This window comes from Diplotaxodon limnothrissa, linkage group LG22, assembly GCF_057381915.1.
Source record: "Diplotaxodon limnothrissa isolate DT_005_m linkage group LG22, D_limnothrissa_male_GT1.1, whole genome shotgun sequence".
Lineage (NCBI taxonomy): Eukaryota > Metazoa > Chordata > Actinopteri > Cichliformes > Cichlidae > Diplotaxodon > Diplotaxodon limnothrissa.
The window spans coordinates 11,123,146-11,146,043 of NC_140616.1; the positions used below are offsets into that span (position 1 = coordinate 11,123,146).

The 22,898-nt window shown below is 39.7% G+C and overlaps 2 protein-coding genes across 3 annotated transcripts in view; one reads left to right on the forward strand and one right to left on the reverse strand.

Moving 5' to 3' along the window:
- ext1c (exostoses (multiple) 1c) overlaps positions 1-11,211 on the reverse strand; it is a 109,594-nt gene extending 98,383 nt beyond the window's left edge. The window contains exon 1 of the mRNA XM_085346943.1: positions 11,067-11,211. The gene's annotated coding sequence lies outside the window, so the exon portion shown is untranslated. The remainder of the gene's footprint in view (positions 1-11,066) is intronic.
- Positions 11,212-12,621: 1,410 nt separating this feature from the next.
- Positions 12,622-15,901, forward strand: LOC146609453 (putative thiopurine S-methyltransferase). Of its 2 annotated transcripts, none has more exons than XM_085346249.1 (9): positions 12,622-12,720; positions 13,528-13,668; positions 13,939-14,031; positions 14,124-14,256; positions 14,530-14,582; positions 14,668-14,742; positions 15,210-15,295; positions 15,424-15,468; positions 15,637-15,901. In XM_085346249.1, the coding sequence occupies exons 2-9, from the start codon at positions 13,571-13,573 to the stop codon at positions 15,753-15,755; spliced, it is 702 nt and encodes a 233-aa protein (XP_085202375.1). In that variant the 5' UTR covers positions 12,622-12,720; positions 13,528-13,570; the 3' UTR covers positions 15,756-15,901. The 2 variants fall into 2 exon arrangements, with proteins under 2 accessions (XP_085202375.1, XP_085202374.1); XM_085346248.1 differs by lacking the exon at positions 12,622-12,720 and adding an exon at positions 12,794-12,905.
- The last annotated feature ends 6,997 nt before the right edge of the window (positions 15,902-22,898 follow it).

A 22,898-nucleotide genomic window follows, 5' to 3' on the forward strand; every position in this document is an offset into this window, starting at 1 on the left:
AGGACTTGTGTGTGTGCACCACTGCCATGAGTGTGAGCCACAGCACCCCCAGGTAATTCGGGTCAGCTAATCTGCCTGTGGAGATGTTAGTGGGTGGTTTATGTCACCTCCCGTGTTTCTACTTTGGCCACAACTGAAATGCAAGCAGTCCAAGCTAAGGAGAAACAGACACTTGGGATCCCATTACATGCCCCTCATCAATAATTCACTGGCTTCTTTAGTTAAGGCATTGATTTTCCTTTCTTTATTTTTTCCACGCTTTATGTCCCCTGCCACCAACGAGCGCAATTAGGCCTCAGTTTTATTCAGGATACACTTTGGTGAGAAATGAGCTCTGTCCTGGTGATTTGTGGTTCCAGGGATAATTGATAGTGATGGCGGGAAGGTGTAATAGAAAAGTGATGGAAGGTATCGTTATAATGATGGTAATGATGATGGGCATGAAAAATTTATTCCGTTGCCTTATCTAATCTAATGCCAAGCCACTTCGCATAAGGACGCCATTGCTTTTGCCCGACCTCTGCAGGAGTCTTACAAAAATAACAGTCCCATAAGGATATTGATTTTAGTGCACCAAGTCTCTCTGCATTTGTGCTGGATGAACAAAATAAATTTCACAATAAGACACCATCTCGAATTTGAATTGATTTCAAAATTACAATACAAGGAGAAATATCAGGCGAATATCTGAGACGGTTAGGTTTCAGGTATCAGACTGGTGGAGGATAATAAGCGAATTGAACAGTCAAAGAATTTATTGTTACAAGATATCCAAGTATGTGGGAGCCTCTTGAGCTCTGCCGTGCACTTTTGTATCCAAGGACAAACTGTACAATGTCAAAGAGCGGCTATTAACAATAAGCAATAATGATGAATGCATGCATGCCTGGGCCTGACCAGCTCTCATAGCAGCTTTCTACTGCAAATAAGCTGGAGGATGCAGACATAAAGCTGCACACATAAACACAAGTAAGTGGCTTTAAGTGGTGACAGTCCCTCTGTCATGGATTGGTGATGGATCATTGTGGTTGGGTGACTAGCACTGGAAAAAAAACAGCCACAAGGCTCATTGAATAGAGGGACCTTAACGTGGAAAGATAGGGTTCAAGAAAAGGTGAAAGCAGAATTCTGAGCTCTACAATTCAACCCTTGGTGATTTATTTTCCATCTACACCTCCTTACCTCAGTTTATTCATCAAGTCTGTTTTTCTTTTTTACTTTCCCTGTCCTCTCTTTTTCCCACTTTACCCAAATTCACTGGAGGGTTTCACTTAAACAATACATGTTTTTTGCTCCTTTTTAAATGTGCAATTATTCATTCTCTAAAGAGGGATGACGACAGGCATGAAAAACTCGGAATCACAGAAACGAGGAATACACTCAGTAAGGCCAACGGTTCTTTGATCATCCCCTTGCCTTAAGTGCAAAGACATTTCTAGGCAGGTTCATTACAATGTCCTGAGCAAACAATGAAATTGTGTTACAGTGAGGTGAAAAAAACAGGACTGGAACAATGAAATATGAAGGTTATGGTTCATGTACGAAGAACAAGGCAAACCAGTTTGATACCAAGTAAGTTCGCCTTACTTTGCCTTTCTAAACACGCTTCTAGCATACTCTGACTGAATCTAACACTCACTGACAGCTTTCTTGGGTACATCTGTTATTAACACAAATATCTAATTAGCCAGTCACATGGCACCAACTCAATGCATTTAGGCAGATATGATCAAAACGACCTGCTGAAGTTCAAACTGAGCATCAGAATAGAGACTTTTGGAGTCAGATGGGTAGGTGCGAGTATTTCAGAAACAGCTGATCTACTGGGATTTTCCCCACACAACCATCTCCACAGTTTACAAAGAATTGTCCAAAAAATCCAGAGAAAATATCCAGTGAGCAACAGCTCTCATGGTGAAAATGCCTTGTTGATGCCAGACAAGATTGGCCAAACTGCTAGTGTGGCCATCCTCTGATGGCTGTTTCCAGCAGGATAACACACCAATGTCACAAAACTCAAATTATCTCAAACTGGTTCAACATTGAAGAAGAGTTCACTGTACTCAAATGGCCTCCACAGTCACTTGATTGCAATCTAGTAGAGTACCATTGGAATATGATGGATCAGGACAGTGGCATCATAAATGTTCAGCTAACAAATCTGCAATTGTTTGGTGTCATCATGTCAAGGTTTCTGGAACCCTGTTGAATTTATGCTACAGAGAATCAGGGGCCAATAATAGCAATTCTGCATTTAATCAAGTGTCTCGTATTTGTGCAATCCAACCCCCAATTTTGATACCAGTTAAAGTTTATTATTTTCCATTAATAGTCATTCTGTTTTATTACCCTGTACATAATTATCACATTGTAAGTGAGGGAGTCCACCACTCCTAACCCTGCCCTGAACATTCCTTTATAAGCACCAAAGATTTACGGCACAATGCACCCATGACACTCCCATGTAGGATTACTCCATATATTTTCATCCCATTGATATTAGCTTCACTGTTTACTGCTGTTTCATTTTACACCGTAAAAACAAAACATAATAATCACAAAGGTTAGAAAAGACCATTTCAGGTAATCAAAGTGCCGGTACAAAATGAGAGAAGTGTCAGTTTTTTGGCAGTTTTTAAATGGAATTAATGGAATTAGAAATAGCAGCCACTGTGAAGTACTCCTAAGGATTAAAGCTTCAAACGATTTAACAATCTATTGACGGTAATTTAATTTGGAAGCAAACCTGCCTGATAAGTGCAATAATATTTGGAGGACGTGGAAATATTTAGTCGAAATCTGCAAATGAATAGTAGATAATAACAGAGGAAGGAGAAAACAACAAGATGGAGAGCTCAGCTCTGAGATTGATATTCTATGGGCGATGGCTGGACCCAGTCCCTATTCTTCCTGCCCTCAATCTCTCTCCCTGATGGCCTTATGGGTGTCCCTAAACTGCCTCTACCTGCTGCAGTTTTTCAGAGAACAACATGATTAAGTCATTCAGGAAATGGAATTGAAATTTGTCATCCCATGTCTCCTATGAATTGTGTTTGCACAGCAGCTTATTCAACTGTGGTTATACAGGCTTTGATAGAAAATGAAAACTGACTTGTTCTGAAATGGATGTTGCCGATGATGGCCTTCTGCTAGAAATTCAGCATTTGTCAATTTGCGTTTCTCTCCCACCAGAAGGGATATTTTTATAAAAGAGGTTTCTGTCATTCTGTGACAGATTGGCTTTTTCCTTATTTGTTCAATTTGATGTTTTCTGGCCACATCACCAGTGCTGAGCACAACTGACATTGTAAATGCTCGAAATGAAATCCACTACCATTACAGTCATTCTCTGTATGGCAGAGTCATTGCCACTGTCAAAGAAGCAAAAGCAGCATTATTATGTCTGAAATGATTTGAGCAGACATAGTGCAGCTTGAAAATTGACACTAGATGGGCAAAATTCTGGGTAAAATGAGATCTCCATCCCTTCCCAGATGATACAGTTAGACAGTCCACCTGAATGATGAAAGCTCACCACAGCCTGAGACGCATCCTGGGGGATTGCTCTTCACAAATACAAGTGATTTCAGCGAGTTTTTGTGGTTGTATGTAAGCATATGTCAAGACTATACTTAAATGCACATCTGGCGCGCATGTTGTTGCTGGCCTGCTGCTGGCGATATATTAGTTCAGCAAAATAAAGTGTTCTGAAGAAAACACAAATCTTGTGGTGAGGTGAAAGGCTCAGTCGAGCTAAAATTAAACGCTGGACCCTGTTATTACAGGCCTGAGAGATGTGACAGCGTGACCGAGGACTAGAGGATCATTGCACTGCGTTGTTTGTGTTATTACAGTGGTTACCGCCTGTTTTTCGTGTGTGATCCTTGAAATGAAACTAGTTTCTACTTGTGATCCCTTAATACTTGCATATTTCACAGACTACGGAGGCCAATTCAAGGAATGAGTCATATTAGCTCCTTAGGGTGCTTTGCATGTAGACTGTGTAGGGTTATAAAGCCCCCTAGGCTGGAAAGCGCTGAGTTAAGTTCACAGTGTCAGCAGAAGCAGGTTAGAGCTTTTTCTGAGGATGACCGTTTTTAAATGTAACACGCAGCAGTAGAGTAAGTGTGTATCTATACAATGTTTGTTTTGGTCAGGATGCTTTCACATCATATAAAAAAAGAGTTTTTAGAGGACTCTATACAGTTATGTAAAACTAAGTACACCCTTAACACCAAGTACTGCTTTCATAGTATTGAAGAAGGTGAGTAGCAGCCTGATAATGCTGATCATTACCTATAGTAAATGATCAGTCAGTGTGAGAACATCTATATAAGCAGTAGTTTGGGCATCTTGCTGGTCTACAGCATTCAAATGTGTATTAACAAAATGGCACAATCTTCCCAGCAGAGGTTATCCCAGGATATTCACTTCAAGGTCAGACTGTGGGATGCTCAGAGCAACATCTCACACTCTAAAGGTCCCAGTTAGAAGTTCCTGACAGTACAATTAGAAAGAGAGTGAACAAGAGTGGCTTGTGGGGAAGGGTACTCTCTATAAAGAACAGGGGAGCACAGTTTAAGGTTCCTCAAGTAGAGATGGAGGCTACAATGTTACAAGCTTGACTGCTCATTACAGCTTTTGTTAATTGTTCAATTTTCGCTCTGGCTGTTGGGTTGGGGTCTACTTGGCCTTAACGTGACTCTGGGTACCTCACTAACTTTGTAGTAGCATGCTGTCTGTGCTCATTTGTAAAGACCTGAAGTTGAGTCAGGAGTATAATGCGGATGAATCTGTTTATCTGTTTACCATTGTGCTCTCGTCCTTTTGTGCAATAAAAGTAAACACAATGCCTTTTCAGTTGCACTTTTATCAGGAAATGTGTATAGAAGGGCTATGGAGCATTGGTGAAAATGGCTTTTGTGTATGTTTCTTTGTACTTTATGTTCTTGGTATTTTTCTGTGGCATAATAAATCGGAGTACCTGGAAAACAAAAGCATTTCTATAGCTTTTTCAAAACGTAAAACCTGATTAAGAGTCACTGAGTATGAGGGGTTTGCCTGTCTGTAGTCACATCACTCAGTCTGTGAAGGGCTTCCTCCTTTGACAGACCTGCATTAAAGGCTTGGGATGTGATCCATGTTCCATTTTCTGTCCTTACGTACTAGTTGCCCTTTGAAATTGAGGTGCTCTTTACACTCCCACACACTGTATGCATATATAAGCAGGTACACACACACACTTTGGTCTTTGCTGAACAAATGGCTTTTTACTTTATAAAAAAATCATCTCTCTTGCTGTCTCCACACAGCTACTGAAGTCTTTTTCCATTAGCTCGACCACCTCAGAACCATAATGGCCATAAACTTAATCAAGCACCAGTTCTTTTATGAGGCCATTTTCATAATATGGATAACAGCACATTCGTCTCCAGCTAAATAAAACCGCATTGCTCCGCCTTGGCCAAGGTACTCCGACACGGTTAATAAGATGTTTACCTCAAGCTGAACGCCCTGCAACGGAACCAGCCTCCAAACCACGCTCACATTCCAAACCCGGCGTAATTACAAGCTCAGTTGATTAATTATGTCTCAACAATATGCTGCACTCCAACGCCACAAGGGCTAATTAACAAAATGAACAAGATGGGCAGGAACACTTATTAGGAAGTTCAAGCTCACTCTCTGAATTTGGCAATGCTGTTTACAGTCCTAAAACACAGGGACAGAATATGTGCGGATATCGCACAGGCGGAGACTAACAATAGCACACCAGTCCAAGCATGTAGAGTAAAAGAGCCTTCGGAGGACACTGATACAGCACAGTGGCTGGCTGTGCACCTGACAACGCACACAGCAGAAACAGCATGCAGCCGAATCCATCTGCCTTATTAACCGGTCCTGCTAACAACGCATCTTACCGACAGCGCATCTTATCTCTGCAGCTTCGGCCTAGAGGCAGTCTCACAGAACTCTAATCAGATGGGAATAAACAATCTGACCTTGACAACACCTGATTAGATATACGATCTGACCCTAGGATAAGAAAGAAGAACAACATTCCAGGCAGAGTTCAATTAGCCCTGCGTCTCCGAATTTCTTAATCTTGTGCTTAAAATACTTTTTTTTAAACAGTCTTTTTGTTCAACTGACTGCAGCTTTCACAAGAGTAACAAAAAACATTCTTTAAGACATTACACACAAGGAGAATGACCAACAATAGAATACTACAACAGACAGTCCAAAGGTTGCACAATGCAAACTCCAAACTCAGCTCACTTAAGGAACATGTGACTGGAAATTCCTGCTGTCCGTGGAATATGCATTCCGCCTAGCTTGACATGACAAGATTTGTGTCTTATTCACGAGGGAAGGTATTACAGAACCATCATGAATGAGAAATCCTATTAAGATGAGGAGGTTGCCATTAAATGTCATTTCATAAATCAAATGAAATTCATGTACAGCTTATTGTCAAGATACAGCCTCCCCTGAGAGCCTTTTGGGGTGGAACCTCAGTGATAATGACAGCATTTTGTTTGGAAGCACCATCATTTTTCATCAAAAATAAATAAAGAAAGAACAAAATAACTAGAGACTTGTAATTAAATGCTGCAATGACCTCTGCCAGCCTTGTTTGTTTCTTTGGGATTCATTAATACGTGGAGCACTTAGTGGGATGTGAAAGCAGGCAATCTTTCCAGTCTTTCCTGAGCTATTAGCTAATGCGAGATGGGCATTAGCTACACTGTAAAAAGAATAACCCTATTCAAATGAAAAAAATGATGTCCAGTTGTCACATCCAAAATATTTGGCTTTATAGAATCCAAATTGAGTCACTTGATATGACCTGATACTTTTATGTTGATATAAACAATATTACTAGACTTGACTGAAACTTTAAATTTTGCATTGATCCAAATTGATTTTTTTACATAGAACCATATTTTAATTATTGAACCAAGCTAATATATTGAAATTTAACCAACCTAATGTATTCACATCGAACCAAATTAACATGAACTAATATGTTTGTGTTGAAGCCAGGTAATTGATTTACATATATTCAAACTATATTTTTTACATTTCATTTTATTTCAGTTCAAAAACGCTCTGCATTTCCTATAAAAAACAAGACAGTTGGCCAACCAATTATTTCAAAATTATTTATTGTTCCAAACCATTTTAACTATAATCAATAGAGAGGATTAGTAATATACAGATTTAGTGCTACAGCAGAAATGATTAGAGAAATGTTTGTTTTATAAAACCTGCAATCTTTTGAAAACCAGTATAAAACCTGCAACCTTTTGAAAACCAGTATAAAACCTGCAACCTGTCTAAAACTGGCATAAAACCATTATAAAAACTCTTTTTAAACCAATTTGCAAGTACTCAAAAATGTTTATATGTGCACTGTGCCTGTACAATGTAAAAAAAAATCTACACATGTATCAATGAAATCAACTTAAATCTCCCTTTCAAATGGGTGTTCTTATAAATTTTGAATGTAGAATACCACTGCAGGCCAACCAAGCAAAATAACCAAGCACACATGCACATGCATGTGCACATACACATGCACACATGCATGCAAACACACTACTGTGCAGTGTTAAGTTCACAATTAAGTTTGCGAATCTTAGAGGTCATCTTGTTAAAGTCAAGCTCCATCATAATCTTTTGAAGAGCCTCAAAGGTGAACCTGAATCCTCGTGGATATTCCATATTAAGAGCATAACAGAGTCCAAAGACCATTGCCACTCCAGCTGCCACAGAAGGCAACTCATTCAGGACTTCCACACCATCAATGATTATCCCGATGTCTCGAGGCTGATGTAGGAGGCTTGAGTTGTCCCTGAAGACGAAGAGTGCCATGGTGGTACTCTGCAGCTCTTCCTCAGCTTCATCTTTCTGGGATATCTTGAGGTAAAATATGGAACAAAATGTACAAGTGAAGAACTGAAGTCTGGCACACCTGATAAATCTTTGACCATAATAAACTACTATTTTGATAGTTGTTTGGTCACAGACTATTAGAACAATTATTTGACTAATCAGATTGTGAATTGCATAATCATTAAATTAAATCAATGGTGGAACATTTTCATAAATGTTCCACAAAGCCCAAGAAAAAAAAAAGAAAACAATACAGAACCCTAAGATATTAACTTGATGAGTTGATTAATCGTTGCTGTCCTACATTAATCACTGCATTTAATAGCAGAGTTGTCAAATTTACATCAAGAGACTGCATCTCATGTAGAGACAGAACAGATATGGACATACCATGTATTCTTTTATCAAGTCCTCAACACATCAGCAAGGTGAATGAGAGGATAATGAGGGAGAGTCTAGATTATTATGAAATGTTTAAAAAGGATGTGCAGTGTAAATGCAAAATGATACCTGTTCAGATTAAATGAAAATGTATGCTTCAGCCATGGAATGGATGGAGCGATCTGTGGTTCTGAAAGCATACAGAAAAAAAAGAATAATGTTACTTCTCTATAAAACACATTACATAGAAAAACCAAGAAATACGTAACATGACATACCAAACAGTCTACAGACCAGCCATTAGCGACTAAGTTTGGCATAGGGTCAATTTAATGCTGTTAAAATTACAATTTCTTCAGAAAATGCACATTTTTCCGAGCCGCGCCTGAAAGTCAATTGAAGGAATTAGTCTTATGTCATTGATCTTATATGCTGGCGTGTTATTTCTGTCTCTAAATCATGCACATTAATAATTATCTTTTGCGCTCGGTGTACACACACATAACACACAGATATTTATATGAAGAGAGACAGAGACAAACGTGCGCGCACAAACACAAGCTTGTGTCTAGAAACCGCGCGCTCACCAGAAAAATTCAAACGAAGCGGAGCACGGAGTTATACTATGAATGTTATGAACTATGAACTTATGCTAGCTAGCTGTATCCACCACCGATGCATCGTGGTAACGCTAGCTAGTTAGTATACTGGTAAAAAACGGCTTTTTGCCTAACTTGCATTCCTGACTGTGATGGTCGGTTTCTGGTAACCAGTTCTAACGTCGCGCCGGATAGCTAGCTAGCTTGTAGCTAGCAGCTACAATCATGCAAAAATTAGGGGTGGCTGTCGACCCAGCTTAAATGGGGTTATTTTCTGCAATTTTGGCAATACAAATTATAAAAGCTTTTGTAACACACTTGGCTTTACTTACGTTTATTTTCAGATGAAATTAATCAAAGATGTGACACGATGTTTCCAGCAGCCATGCAGAATAAAAATGGGTCCCGGTCTATTTCTGGTGGGCGTGTTCAAGTGCAAATCACTTTGACTCAAATTAAAGATATTATCTGTTCAACATGAAAAGAAATATATGTTTTGAGAGAAATCAAAAACTTTGCGTTGTGTCCTTTGTACAGATATTTAGTTTCATCCAAATCAAAAGTGGTATTTTAAAATGCAAAAAGAAAGGGTTTCACAATCAAATCAATGATTTTATTCTGTTTTGAATGGCACTTATTAGATTGAATGAATGACTGCATGTTAGACTTTTTTCAGTGTAAGACAACTGGGCATCAGAACAAAACAATGCCATTTAGACTGCATCAGAAGATGAGCAGGAAGAAGTCATAATACAGTCAGTGATATGCACACTCCACTGGTGCACACATGCCTTGTATAATCAGTGTGCCTGTGGTCTGTTCACAATCTCCATCAAATTAGAAAAGATGTCTGGAAAGACTTCATACTGGAGTAAAAAGATTCTTGTTTTGATATTACTGCCAACGACTTTGCAAGCGGAAACAGTAGGACAGCTGAACTACATTACTTAGCTTAATATTCTTGGATGGTGGCAGAGCAACCCGCAGCCCATCTGTCCAGGGGGAGAAGCCTGTGCTGACTTCCCCCCATATCCCAGAGATGTAGATAGAATTACAAAACACAGCTATATACGATCCTATTGTATCAAATTACACCGGAGTCAATAAAGGCATCTGTCATAGTGTGACACAGCAAGGTGTGCAAATCCCACTGTCAAAACATGCCACAGAAAATCACTGAGATATGTGCCCCCCGAACCAGAACCAGAATCATACCTACAGTTGCGCTTTGAACTGTTGATCGTGTTGTCTTGCGGCTCTGCCGTAGCCCCTTTTTTCGGATGACACGAGCTCTGGAGGCTCAAGACACCAACTTCTCCTCTGGAGCCTTGCAAATCCGGAGCCTTACAATATGATTAAGTTCCCACCTTCTGGCATAGCGCACACTGTACGCACAGTCCAGGCGCTTCCAAAAATAAAAAACATAATATTCACAATGCCAAAGCGGAATGTCCCGCCGCCCCCCCGTGTCCTCCGAATTTCCCAAATCCCTCACAGCGTGTTCTCCTTTATTATTATCCAGCATGCACCTCTCTCCGTCAGAGCACCATGGACAGCCTCCCCATCACGCACTGCTACTCCGACAGCAACCTGGTTTTACATGCTGCCAAATACAGGCAGTTTGGTAGTCTCGTGTAATCCAGGGGTGGACTGAAGTGCCCCTGTTGCTCTTAGAATGACTTTAAGCATCAGTGACCTTATCGCAAGCAAGGGTCGGTCTAACAAGTCTTTGAGATTTACTGTTCAGTAGGATGGTGAGGGCTGCTACGAGCACTTGAGATTCCCGTGTCAGTGAGCAGCGAGTAACAAAGGTGCGCTGAGCGCTATGCAAACAATACATCAGTGGCTAATAGCAGTCAGGTGCCGCTTTCGAGCAGATAAACGCACTTTACCGGCTATTATCCCGGCTATCAGTGCAAGTGCCGTGATCATAAGCGGGTGGAAAGCGAATCTGAAAGCGTTTTGCTTGAATTTTTAAAGAGCGTGAGCTTGCAGCGGTGATTTACGCCTTCAGGACAGAGGGCAAGATGAAAGAAAAAATATGAAATACATATTGCTACAGAAATTATTTCTTAGATCTCAACAGATCCACCTGCTTTAATCTTACTGCTCAAATGCATTCTCAGTAATCACAGCCTCTAAACATAGCAGCAATTACCCAGTACAATCCCCAGAGCTCGCCCTTACCGGGTAGCGAACCGCGCTCTTCTCCTCCCAACTGGTGATTTTCCGTTTCACACCACGGCCAGGCATTTGCCAATCAAATCAGCGTGCAACCAAAGCTTTCCCCGTTGGGATATGAATGATGAATATGCGTGATAAATTGTCCATTTTCCACATCCACAACAGTTCACGCTCGACCCGCCCCCGGGCGGCGGTGATTGGTCAGAAGCTCCTCGCCGTCTTCGTCGCCCCGTAAAGAAAAACACACACATCTGGACGCGACCCTGCACAACTGGAGCGCTTCGGAAAGCCCGAATTACGCACAGGAATTGAACCAACACAGAGGAACGTCACATTTTCTCGTGGTTCACTATGAGTGTTGAATGTAGTACGTTGTTTATTTTGGCTAAAGATAGCAATCTTGGTGGGAAGCATTGTTTCCAGTACACCAGCGTAAACAGAGCATAAGCAGGTAACAGTTCTTTATAAGGGAGACCAGTATAGAAGAATAACCTTGCTTCAGCAGTTCTATCAGCTGTTTAAAAATAGCTTTTCGTTGATGGCCAAGTTGAGAATAGGCTACAACACATTATTACTCTACATTAAATTAGAGTGCAGCAAGATGCCTCTTTTTTTTTAATTTTTGGCAACAAAGACTTATATCCATATAACGGGCAGATTCTACAGATTTATAATATCCGTTTTTCCCTCTTGCAAACACCAATAATATCTGAATTCTCCTATGGACTGCCGCTGTGTTCTAGTAGCCTATGTTTGTATGAAGTAATGTCGTTCAATGTTACATGGTTAAATTTACACATCTTTGCATGTTTGACGAGCTACAACATTTTATTTTTCTTGAGGGAAGTGTGTGTATTTTTTTTTAATGAAGTAGAAACTACGGAAAAAAGACCTATGCCAGAGCGCTTCAGTGTAAAACCGGGATTTCTTAAACACTTGCGCCGCTGTGCGTCCGGAAAACACCTTTCCCTTCCGTCCTTCCTTACGGATTCTTATTGTCTTGCTGACAACATCGTATCACTGGAGCCGTACCAACCCAAGCGTGGAGAGAGGCAGGCTGGGCAAGCGAGACTAATCACTGTGCGACAGTCCAGAGACTTTCTGAGGATTAGTGACAGCTGCCACAGTTTGAATCGTGATTGCAGCAAGCGTTTACAGAAAAGAGAAAGAAACAGAGGGGTCCATGATGGAAATAGTGCATTATTTATATCGCAAAGGAATACATGGGCAATTTGAAAAGCAAATTCTGGTATGCATATTGCAAATCAAGATAGAGTTTATTTAGCAAAAAACAAAACAAAACCCTGCGTACCCAGAGACATCTGCATAAAAGGTACCATCAAATTAGCCAAGAGTTCTAATCACACACACACAACATTCACATTATCTTCTTTTGTTGTATTCCTTTGCTTAATCTTGAGCAATGATTTAAGAACTCGAGATACTGTTACTCAGAATGCTGAGTAACATTTTTCTGACGTACCATGAATGCATCATCAGGCTCCTCCCAAACCAGAAATAAAACCCGCTTGATCTTTATTTTCAAAACCTCGTTTCATTCTCCCAGGCAAAGCATTCCTTCTCGCACTTTATAAACACTGAGAGACAGCCGACCGAGAGCTCAACGGAACGCCTCGCCTTGCAGACAGAACTCGGGGTAAGAATTCAGGAGAGCCTCGCTGCGTTTATTGATCGGAGAGCTTGCCCGGTCAGCTGTGTTGCTGAACAAATATTAGCAGCCTTCATTCAGGAGAGACACGCTTTGAGTTTACGGGAAAACATGTGCGGTTCTAATGTCTTTTCACGAGTACTGTGGTTGTTTTTATGCTGCGCTATTGCAAGGTAAGCGAGGATCTGACATTGTCATGAAACTATTACATAATTATTCATTTCCGCTTAAGAATGACGCTTTAACGACGCTGTTATTCAAACCATTTGTTTGGTTATAGCCATCGTGGCCATAGTTTAGTTTATAACGGGACAACAAGCTCGTGCAGATCCACGATTAATGCAGATGATTTTCTACCAGAAGATTCAAATGACCCATCGGTTGGGTTTTGTAACCCTGCAGGTGACAGCTCATGGACCACACGTGCTTACCTTTTGCCGTTGCTGTAGGTGTCTTTATGTGCAAGACCATAATCCTGTGCGGATTATGCGGATTATGGGTGATAGAGCTTTTGCTACTGTGGCCGCCAGACTGTGGAATTCCCTTCCTCAGGACTTACGATCCGCTGATTCATTGATTACTTTTAAAAAACAGCTAAAAACACATCTTTTTAAAACTGCCTTTTGCTAACTTTGTTTGTATTTTGTCTTTTTAATCTGTTATATCTTGTAAAGCACTTTGTGATCTCTATCTAGAAATGTGCTATATAAATAAAATTTTACTTACTTACTTACTTCTCTTCCTGTCTCCAGCGACATGAAGTGGTTTTTTTCACAAAAAATTTCTCATGTCTAGCTGCTCTCCTTTAACCGCTGATCGTCAGGCAAACATAACCAGCATGCTGGAACAGCAGGCAGATCGGGTCATGGCCCTCGGTGAATGGGAGGAACGCTGGCAACAGAACAAAATCGGCTTCCATCAGCCTGAAGTGCACAAGTAATGACCCCACTTTTTTATGTAGTTCAGTGGAGTGAGGGTGTAAAAGCAGCCCAAATGCATGTAAGACTTGTGAAGATTACATCAACTATAAAGGTGCATCACCACCTAAAGCTGTGTCCTGTTAAAAGCTTTAGAAAGTGAGCTTAGATTATCTATTTTTAAGACAAGTACCATCAATACGGCTGATCCAGACATCACCAGACATCACCTCAACATGAGATTGCAGCAGGAATGTGTATTTTGCTGTTAATACTGTTTTTCTAACAGAATGCTGAAGAAAAACATTGATAAAGTTCTCAATGGACGAACAGGAGTTCGCTTCTTCTTCCCTCTGTGTGGGAAAGCAGTAGATATGAAGTGGTATGAAAACATCTTACTAAATTAAATTAAGTTGATCAGTATTAGTGTCAGTTGTCATCTTTGCTAACCTTTTGTTTTTTCGTGATTCTCAGGCTAGCAGACATGGGCCATTCAGTGGTTGGAGTGGAGATTTCTGAAAAGGCTATTCGTCAGTTTTTTGAGGAGAACAACATGACGTACACCGAGGAGCCTGTGCCTGCTATACCTGGAGCAAAGGTTTACAAGGTTGGTGAACTTCATGTGTGCAAACACGACCACTAAATGATCTAAGCTGAGGTAGTCAGTGTTATTGCTTCTCAGCAATTAAGTGTCTTTACGCTGAATAGAGTTTTTTATGGTGATGCCTGAGTTTATTATGTGCATGTGAGCAGCTCTTTCTTCTGAAAACCGTTTTGATCTCAGTGAGATTTTGGGCAGAATGGCTGCAAGCTACAAGAAAGTTATATTGCTTACTTTAAAACAGACAAGTTGTTCATCCGTGCTGTCTTTTGTTTTTAGAACTCAGAGAAAAACATCTCCCTGTATCAGTGTAACCTGTACAACTTCTCCAAGTGAGTAAACTACATATTGTTTTATGCTTTTTAAAATAAAATAATTAAAATTACTGTTAAATTGAGTTCCTTTCTAACTTCACAGTTCCATCGAGGGTCAGTTTGGAGCAATTTGGGACAGGGGCTCTCTCGTGGCCGTCAACCCAGGAGACAGAGAAAAGTAAGATGAGATGAAGACCCTCATTTTAAACCCTTAGAATGACATTTATTTCAAACTAAATAAACTCCAAAACATTATGTTCTACACAGTTTGATACTGTATTATATAATGCAGCGGTCCCCAACCCCCGGGCCACGGTCCGTGAAACGTTTGGTACCGGGCCGCGAGAGTTGAGGCTCGGGTGTGAAATGTATGGTTTTCAGGGTTTTTAGCATTATTTTGTTATCGTTTTTATCATTAACTCGGTTTTCCTGGGTCTTTTCGCGTGTGTTGTGAATAAATCTTCTTCTTTTTCGGTACCGGTACTAGTTTAATTTTGTTGGATTTATCCGCGACACTTTAAAGGCCGGTCCGTGAAAATATTGTCGGACATAAACCGGTCCGTGGCGCAAAAAAGGTTGGGGACCGCTGATATAATGCATCCATACACGGATGTCCCATGCCAATGCTATTCTTTTATTTTGTAGGTATGCAGCTCTCATTATTTCTTTGATGGCGAATGACTGCAGATACCTCCTGGACACTTTACTGTACAATCCTGATTTATATCAAGGTATTCTATATCATTTCTATTGTGTGTGTGTGTGTGTGTGTGTGTGTGTGTGTGTGTGTGTGTGTGTGTGTGTGAGAGAGAGAGAATAAACATAAAATACCATATTTTAAAATCTGTTGATCTCTTAGGGCCTCCCTTTTTCGTGCCTGATGAGCAGGTGCATAGTCTGTTTGGTGAGTACTATGAAAAATAATTATGGCTGAGCATTTTATATATTAACCAAAATACAAGTGATAACTGACAGATTTGTGTATAACTCTACAAAATATGGGGTCTTTTTTCCAGATAATTAGAAACTTTTTTAATTGTGTATTATTTTGTTTTACTTTCTTTAAATTCAGGGAGCAGCTGTGGTATAGAGTTGCTGCAGTCAGAGGATGCTCTCACGGACAAACAACGAAATTGGGGACTAGATAAATTTCTTGAAAATGTGCACCTCATCACGCCAAAGAGCAACTAAAGGCTCAGAGTTTAGAGAAAGAAGAAGAAAATCCCGGGAAGGAAAAATAAAGTGGAAAGTGAAAGTGCCTGAAATTCAAGAGAATTTATAATTCTCCTTTTTATTTGTTGTTGTTATGGATCAAATAACATGATAATTAAAAAAACACGATCATAAGACAAGATGTCTGGTGTTTTTAATGAGTTTTGTAGCTGTTTAATTTTATTTATGACTTTTGCACTCAAAACAAAACATAGAATTCAGAAAATATTAATTCTATGATAAACAATCCACTGAATTTAGAATATGTCGAAAGGCTAAACTGTGGGAGTCACCCCTGCGTAAACCTTTTATTCAGTCGTGGCTTTGAGCATTAAGCATCCAAGTTCTCTAACACATTTCAAACAGAACTCCAGAATTCATAGAAGCATATGTATTATTAAAGATAGAATTAGTAAGATGAACAAGATAAGATTGTATACCCTCATATAATGGTCATGTATTTGCACGTACACCTTCACAGATGCTATACACTCGAGTGTAAGCACAGAAATACACCAGCTTAGAGGCAACCACCCTCATCCCTGCTTTCCTGCACTGGTTTATGATTGTTGGTGTCGTTAGTTATTGTGCTGTTTACTTGTAGTTAATGTGTATATGCATAAATACACTCACCTTGCACATTAGCAGTACCAGGTTGGACCCCCTTTTTGCATTCAGAAGTGCCTCAATCGTTCATAGCATAGATTCAATAAAGTGCTGGAAACATTCCTTAAAGACTTTGGCCCATATTGACATGACAGCGTCACACAGTTACTGCAGATTTGTCAGCCACTGTCATCTCACTGTCATGCTCATGAAAATAATTTGAGATGATTGGAGCTCTGTGGCATTAAGGTGTCCACCTGGAAGCAGCCATCAGAAGATGGGTACATGGTCGTCATTATGGTTTTGACATGGTCATCAACAATACGCAGGTAGCTGTGGCATTTAAACACTGCTCAGTTGATGCTAAGAGGCCCAGAGTATCAGAATCATTATTAGTATTTCTTAATGCCTCCAGCCAAGCAAAGAATTTCATAAAGGTCCCAACTCCTTGTACATGCAAAATAACCCCGAGTAAAAAAAAAGAAAGAAAAAAAAAAGCACATATTCAGAACTCTATCCCAAATATTTTTATTAAAACACCTCGATGAGGTATTTTGGGTTTGTGCAGCCACTCCTTCTCAGATCAAAGTAAAGAGTTTTTCTTCATTTTTTTAAGCTACTTTTACAACAGGTTTTCTCAATAGACTGAAAAACAGAAACCCTAAAAGAAAACTGCCTTGTTTTACACACATCAAGAAGGAGTCAGACGACCGTCGGTTCATCCTGGTCAATTACCTCTGAGAGCTCGGGATGCTTCCTCCGTAGGATACCATAAACGTATGAGAAAAAAAAAAAAACCCCAGAGAATTTATTATTTTGGTAAGAGAGAGAGAGAGAATCGATCAAGCTTTTCTACAAAACGTTATACCACTCCGGGTCAGGAGGGGCGATATAGCACGGATGACTACGCTGGATGGAAGCGTAACCGGAAGCGTGGCAGGGACTTTCCCTTTGACCTTCATCCTGCTCCATGATCAGCCGTTAAATCTTTCCTCAATATTGCTGTAATGTAACAACAAAGGTAGTTTTTTAAGATCAGACAGGTCCCAAAACATTCCTTACACACCCCCGCAGTCACTGAATTAGCATCTGTGGCACAAATAAGCTTCAGGGACCTACTTGTTTTTTAGAACCGACCTTTGACACTTGGATGTTGGCTTAATTTTTACCCAAAGAGAAATTTGACCCTAATAAAAAAAACACGATACTGTGGTGAATACTTACCTCAACTTTGATGGGTTTTTTCACAGCTATTTATTTAGAAAAAAGGTAAACACGTTACAAGGACACAATGCACATTGCAGAGTACATGAATGGGAAGTAGGAATTCCTCCTCTCTATACTTACACTCCTCCCTAACAAATGTCAAGGACACAGTTACACAATCGCTAAAGTAATCTGCTTTTGAATAAAAGAAAACCATATAAGCATGTGCCCTGGAATCTCGGTTGTAAAAAAAAAAGAAAAAAGAAGCACTACACATTACTTTTCTTATGTTTAGTTTACAGGAGTTGCTGCTCACACTCTGAGTTGCACTAATGTGTCTGTCAGATGTCCCAAATTGAATGTCAGGCCGCACGCGCACTCACGCCGGACACCTCCTTGACCTTATTTCCACAAGCCCTTGACTCAGCTGCAAAGTGCTTATGGGGTCAGTTTCATCAGAATTATCTGCCGTCATTCAGACATAAGTTGAGCAATAGTTTAACCAATTTCCATCAAAGGGATGCCAGAATTAAACAGAACATAGGATGTAAGTTAAGGAAATATAAGTCTGACTATGGAGCACATCTCCTTCGGCTTTCACAATAATGGATTGCATTTCTCTCAGTCAACTGACTGTTTAGGGGGAAAAGCAGCTACTAGTTAGTGGGCTCTGTGTTTGTGGTTGTTGTTTGTTAATGACACTAGGAGTGAACAAAAGAAGCAAAAAACCCTGTAAAGATGCAGTCTGTGAAAGTCTGGTTTATACCAGAAATCTTACCAGCTGTAACTGGGGGTTTTTTAAGCACGTGTCAAGACTTCTGTCTCGCATTGCTGATGTGATCCTCCTTTTTTGTTCCCTATTAATGATCTACGGGAATTTGTGATATTGCCCCCATAAAATAATAAGGCTTTATTGAAATCATTGTGATACAGAGATTTGATTTCTTGTGCGTGCTTTGGATAAGAAAGTAATTCTGTCAAGACTGAATGTAGTTTACCAACTGCTCCTCAGTCCAAACTGACTTTATGGTTCATACGTGTCAACTCAGGGAACTCCTGCCGTGACCTCCTCTCTGTGAGCACACACACACACACACGCACACGCAGAAGGAGAGAAACAGAAAGATCATTAATGCAGAGGATTGCAGCAGCTCTTGGATTTTCACTCTGTCGGATTTCAGAAGAACCGTCACATAAATTTCATTACAATTTTTTTTTTTGCCTTTGCTTCAATGTGTCTTTAAATCCTTTCTTGTTCAAATTGTTTATTCACATAGTAAAGAAGTAGCTCGGGAACTCAGTAAGTAGGAACAGCAGTAGTTTAAAGACATTTTCTACAATACAGAGGATTTCATCATCCGCAGTTTGTGAAAACTGCAGTTAAAAAACAAATCAGTAAATTCACAAATGATGGACTCTTTTCAGAGGTACGCTTCATGTACTGATTAACATACAGTTCAAAGATGTACATTAGGGTGCACACTGGTTATGTGGATTTGCTCAAGAGTCAGTTTGAGCTAAAAACTTGAAAAATATATATGTATATTTTAAATCAGTAACATAGATGAAATGTTTTTGGATAACAAACGAGTCACATTTTAAACACTGTTTGAATAATCAAAGACATATTTATAAAGGGCAGGCTACAACAGACATGCTTACCGGGAGCTGTATTGTCTCTTTTGCATAAGCCACACCAGAAACGCTCTGTGCGGATAGCAAAGTCTGCGCTGTGGGAGTGTCTGGACCCTCCACGCCAGGATCTGCCGCACAACCTCGCACTGGTCCTCAGGGGCCTAGCAAACTTGTAAGCCCTAGTTCAGCTCCCGAAAAATATGCTCGAGTTGTTCTTGTGTCCGACAAAAATTAGTTCTAATATGTTTTATTTTTAATGTTACTGCGTTGAAGTTAGCACAACTTAAATTGAAAAAATTATTAGTCTCTTAAATGAATGGCATCTTGACGGGGGACTCGGTGAATGGCTTAAAAAACGAATGCATTGTTTTACATCTTGTGCACTTGGGCACACTTCAATGAAACTCGAAAAGTGGGAAAAACAATATGGAGATGATGACTTGACATTTGTTAGGGAGGAGTGTAAGTACAGAGAGGAGGAATTCCTACTTCCCATTCATGTACTCTGCAATGTGCATTGTGTCCTTGTAAGGTGTTTACCTTTTTTCTAAATAAATAGCTGTGAAAAAACCCATCAAAGTTGAGGTAAGTATTCACCACAGTATTGTGTTTTTTTTATTAGGGTCAAATTTCTCTTTGGGTAAAAATTAAGCCAACATCCAAGTGTCAAAGGTCGGTTCTAAAAAACAAGTAGGTCCTTGAAGCTTATTTGTGCCACAGATGCTAATTCAGTGACTGCGGGGGTGTGTAAGGAATGTTTTGGGACCTGTCTGATCTTAAAAAACTACCTGTGTTGTTACATTACAGCAATATTGAGGAAAGATTTAACGGCTGATCATGGAGCAGGATGAAGGTCAAAGGGAAAGTCCCTGCCACGCTTCCGGTTACGCTTCCATCCGGCGTAGTCATCCGTGCTATATCGCCCCTCCTGACCCGGAGTGGTATAACGTTTTGTAGAAAAGTTTGATAGATTATCTCTCTCTCTCTCACTCTTACCAAAATAATAAATTCTCTAGGTTTTTTTTTTTCTCATACGTTTATGGTATCCTACGGAGGAAGCATCCCGATCTCTCGGAGGTAATTGACTGGGATGAACCGACGGTCGTCTGACTCCTTCTTGATGTGCGTAAAACAAGGCAGTTTTCTTTTAGGGTTTCTGTTTTTCAGTCTATTGAGAAAACCTGTTGTAAAAGTAGCTTTAAAAAATGAAGAAAAACTCTTTACTTTGATCTGAGAAGGAGTGGCTGCACAAACCCAAAATACCTCATCGAGGTGTTTTAATAAAAATATTTGGGATAGAGTAATGAATATGTGCTTTTTAAATTTTTATTTTTTTATTTTTTTACTCGGGGAATTTTGCACGTACAAGGAGTTGGGGCCTTTATGAAATTCTTTGCTTGGCTAGAGGCATTAAGAAATGATTAGAGGGGTTGTTGACTCCTCCTTGATGTGCGTAAAACAAGACCGTTTTCTTTTAGAGTTTCTGTCTGTCGAGAGTTTTCTGCTAATGAGAAAACCTGTCGGAAAAGTGACTCTAAAAAAAAAAGAAAAGAAAAGTCTTTACCTCACAATACCACATCCGAGGGTGTTTTAATAAAATTATTTGGCGCCGATTTCTGAGTACGGGCGCGGTGCTTTTTTCACTAAGGGTTATTTATCAGGGTTCGTACGGGTGCTTGAAATCCTTAAATGCTTGGATTTTAATGTTGTCTTTTCAAGGTTTGAAAAGTGCTTGAATTTCAGATGTTGTGCTTATAAGTGCTTGAAAGTGTAGCTGTATTTCATTCACCACAAATAAGTATCTGATTGAATAGTTTTCTTATCAGATATAAAAAGAAAATGAGTCGCAAAATGTAAAAGCAAAATTTCCCGGCCTGGGCTGCCTTGCGCCTCTGTTTCAACGTGTGACCCCGCCCCTCCTTCGGACAGTCGGTGATGAGTGCGCTAACATACCTGTAGGTTGCTGTTTTAATGAGTATTTGATGGAAAAAGACAGTCGCATGATAGGTGAGTTCTAGTAAATAATTTTCCAGTAGGTGTACGTTACACATGCTATTTTTTTTTTTAAAATTATGATTATTTTGCTAGCTGTCAAACTCGCTGGAGCAATGATTGAAATGCACTGAGTGTGATGCAGTATGGCAGCGCTATTATGGAATATGCTGTGAACTTAGCTAACATTACTTAGCAGTAATATGAGTTACTTTGCTCAAGTGAAAGCTTTAAACATTAGCCCGATACGTAACTAGCCAACTTAAGGCTTTCTGATTAACCCTCTGGGGTCGACGGACCCAGTCTCCATTTTAACTTGGGTCGAACATGCGGACTTCAAACTATATACCAGTTTTTAAATTGTGTTGATAGGCCACGTAAAACCGATGGGGTTTTTTTTCTGAATACAACAGTGGCGTTTACTCCGGGAAGAAACGGTAAAAACGGTGTTTTCTAAGGAGAGCGCTAGCAAACACGCTTTGCTTGTGAGTGAAAAAAGAGAAAGAAAAAACACTCCTTCTCTATTGGTGGAAAAATGTACCATGTCGACCAATCAAAAAATGATATGGCAACATGTGGCATTTGTTTTTTTGGGAAGAGGGGGACGTTTTAGGAGTGAGAGAGAGCGAGTGAGCGAAAGAGAGAGAGAGTTTTGATACGCGAGAGATTTGTGACGTGTTTGGAGTCTCAAGTTAGTGTGTTGTCTTGTGTAGTTAGTGTGTAGTGTAGTCGTTGTTTTGTTTTGTGTGTCAGCTCTGAATGTCACAGTTGCTGCAAAAAAAGCCACCAAAGGCAGATTGCAGTGTAAACGCTGAGTGACACACCTGCAGGTTTATCCCTCATTTGTGTTATAGTGGACACAAACTATTTTTTGGAGTCGCATAAATAATTTGTGTGTCTTCTTCTTTGATGCAGAACACCTGATTTTCCTGTAAATGGTTTTAAATGGATATTTAAAAAACGTCTGAGCCTTGGCTGCATTTTTAGGTAAATAGTACCATATAACTTTGTTTGCAAAACTTGTGCATATTTTTTTTAAAAATGTACAATTTCTTTTTGCATTTCAAGTTATGAAAATGATTCGTTAAACATGCTTGTGGTTTTTACAGTCAAAAATATCACTTTCTACTGTATTTAAAATTTTGTCTGAATTTAGATAAATTGTGCTGATACAGTTTGTCAAAATAAGAAAATAACACATTGGCAAGATAAACTGTTTTTAAAGGTGAAATATAGAGGCCAAATCAAAAGTAGTCAAAAACGGCCAATTATACCCTGGACCCCAGAGGGTTAAAGGCTAAAAGCAAAGTTGTCACCAAGTACTGTTTATATTTGTGTGTATTGCTGCAGCTTTTTAAAGTATTAGCTTGGTGCCTTGGTCCCTCAATGGTAATATGAGGGACTGATGCATATGGTCACAAAGAATAGCCACTTGTTTCTGTGCAACCAAAGTTCCCCGGCTTTCATTCAAAATGTGTTTCAGCACCTACACATGAAACTACTTTAACATTATAAATGTCTTCAAGCTCACACTGAGACAGTACACACATTTATGTGTATTTGTATATGAATATTTCATACTTTAAGCAATTTTGATAGAAAATTGCTTAATTTTAGAAATATTTTTGCTCTTTTTTGCTCTATAAAATAGTTGTTTTATTTTAGAATCATTCATCTTAGCAG

Bases quoted from the DNA above. Each gene is read 5' to 3' on its own strand.
- LOC146609453 (XM_085346248.1), top strand. From the start codon at position 12,844: ATGTGCGGTTCTAATGTCTTTTCACGAGTACTGTGGTTGTTTTTATGC. The intron at 13,669-13,938 runs GTAATGACCCCA...TTTTTCTAACAG, and splicing joins CATCAGCCTGAAGTGCACAA to AATGCTGAAGAAAAACATTG. The intron at 15,469-15,636 runs GTGAGTACTATG...CTTTAAATTCAG, and splicing joins GCAGGTGCATAGTCTGTTTG to GGAGCAGCTGTGGTATAGAG.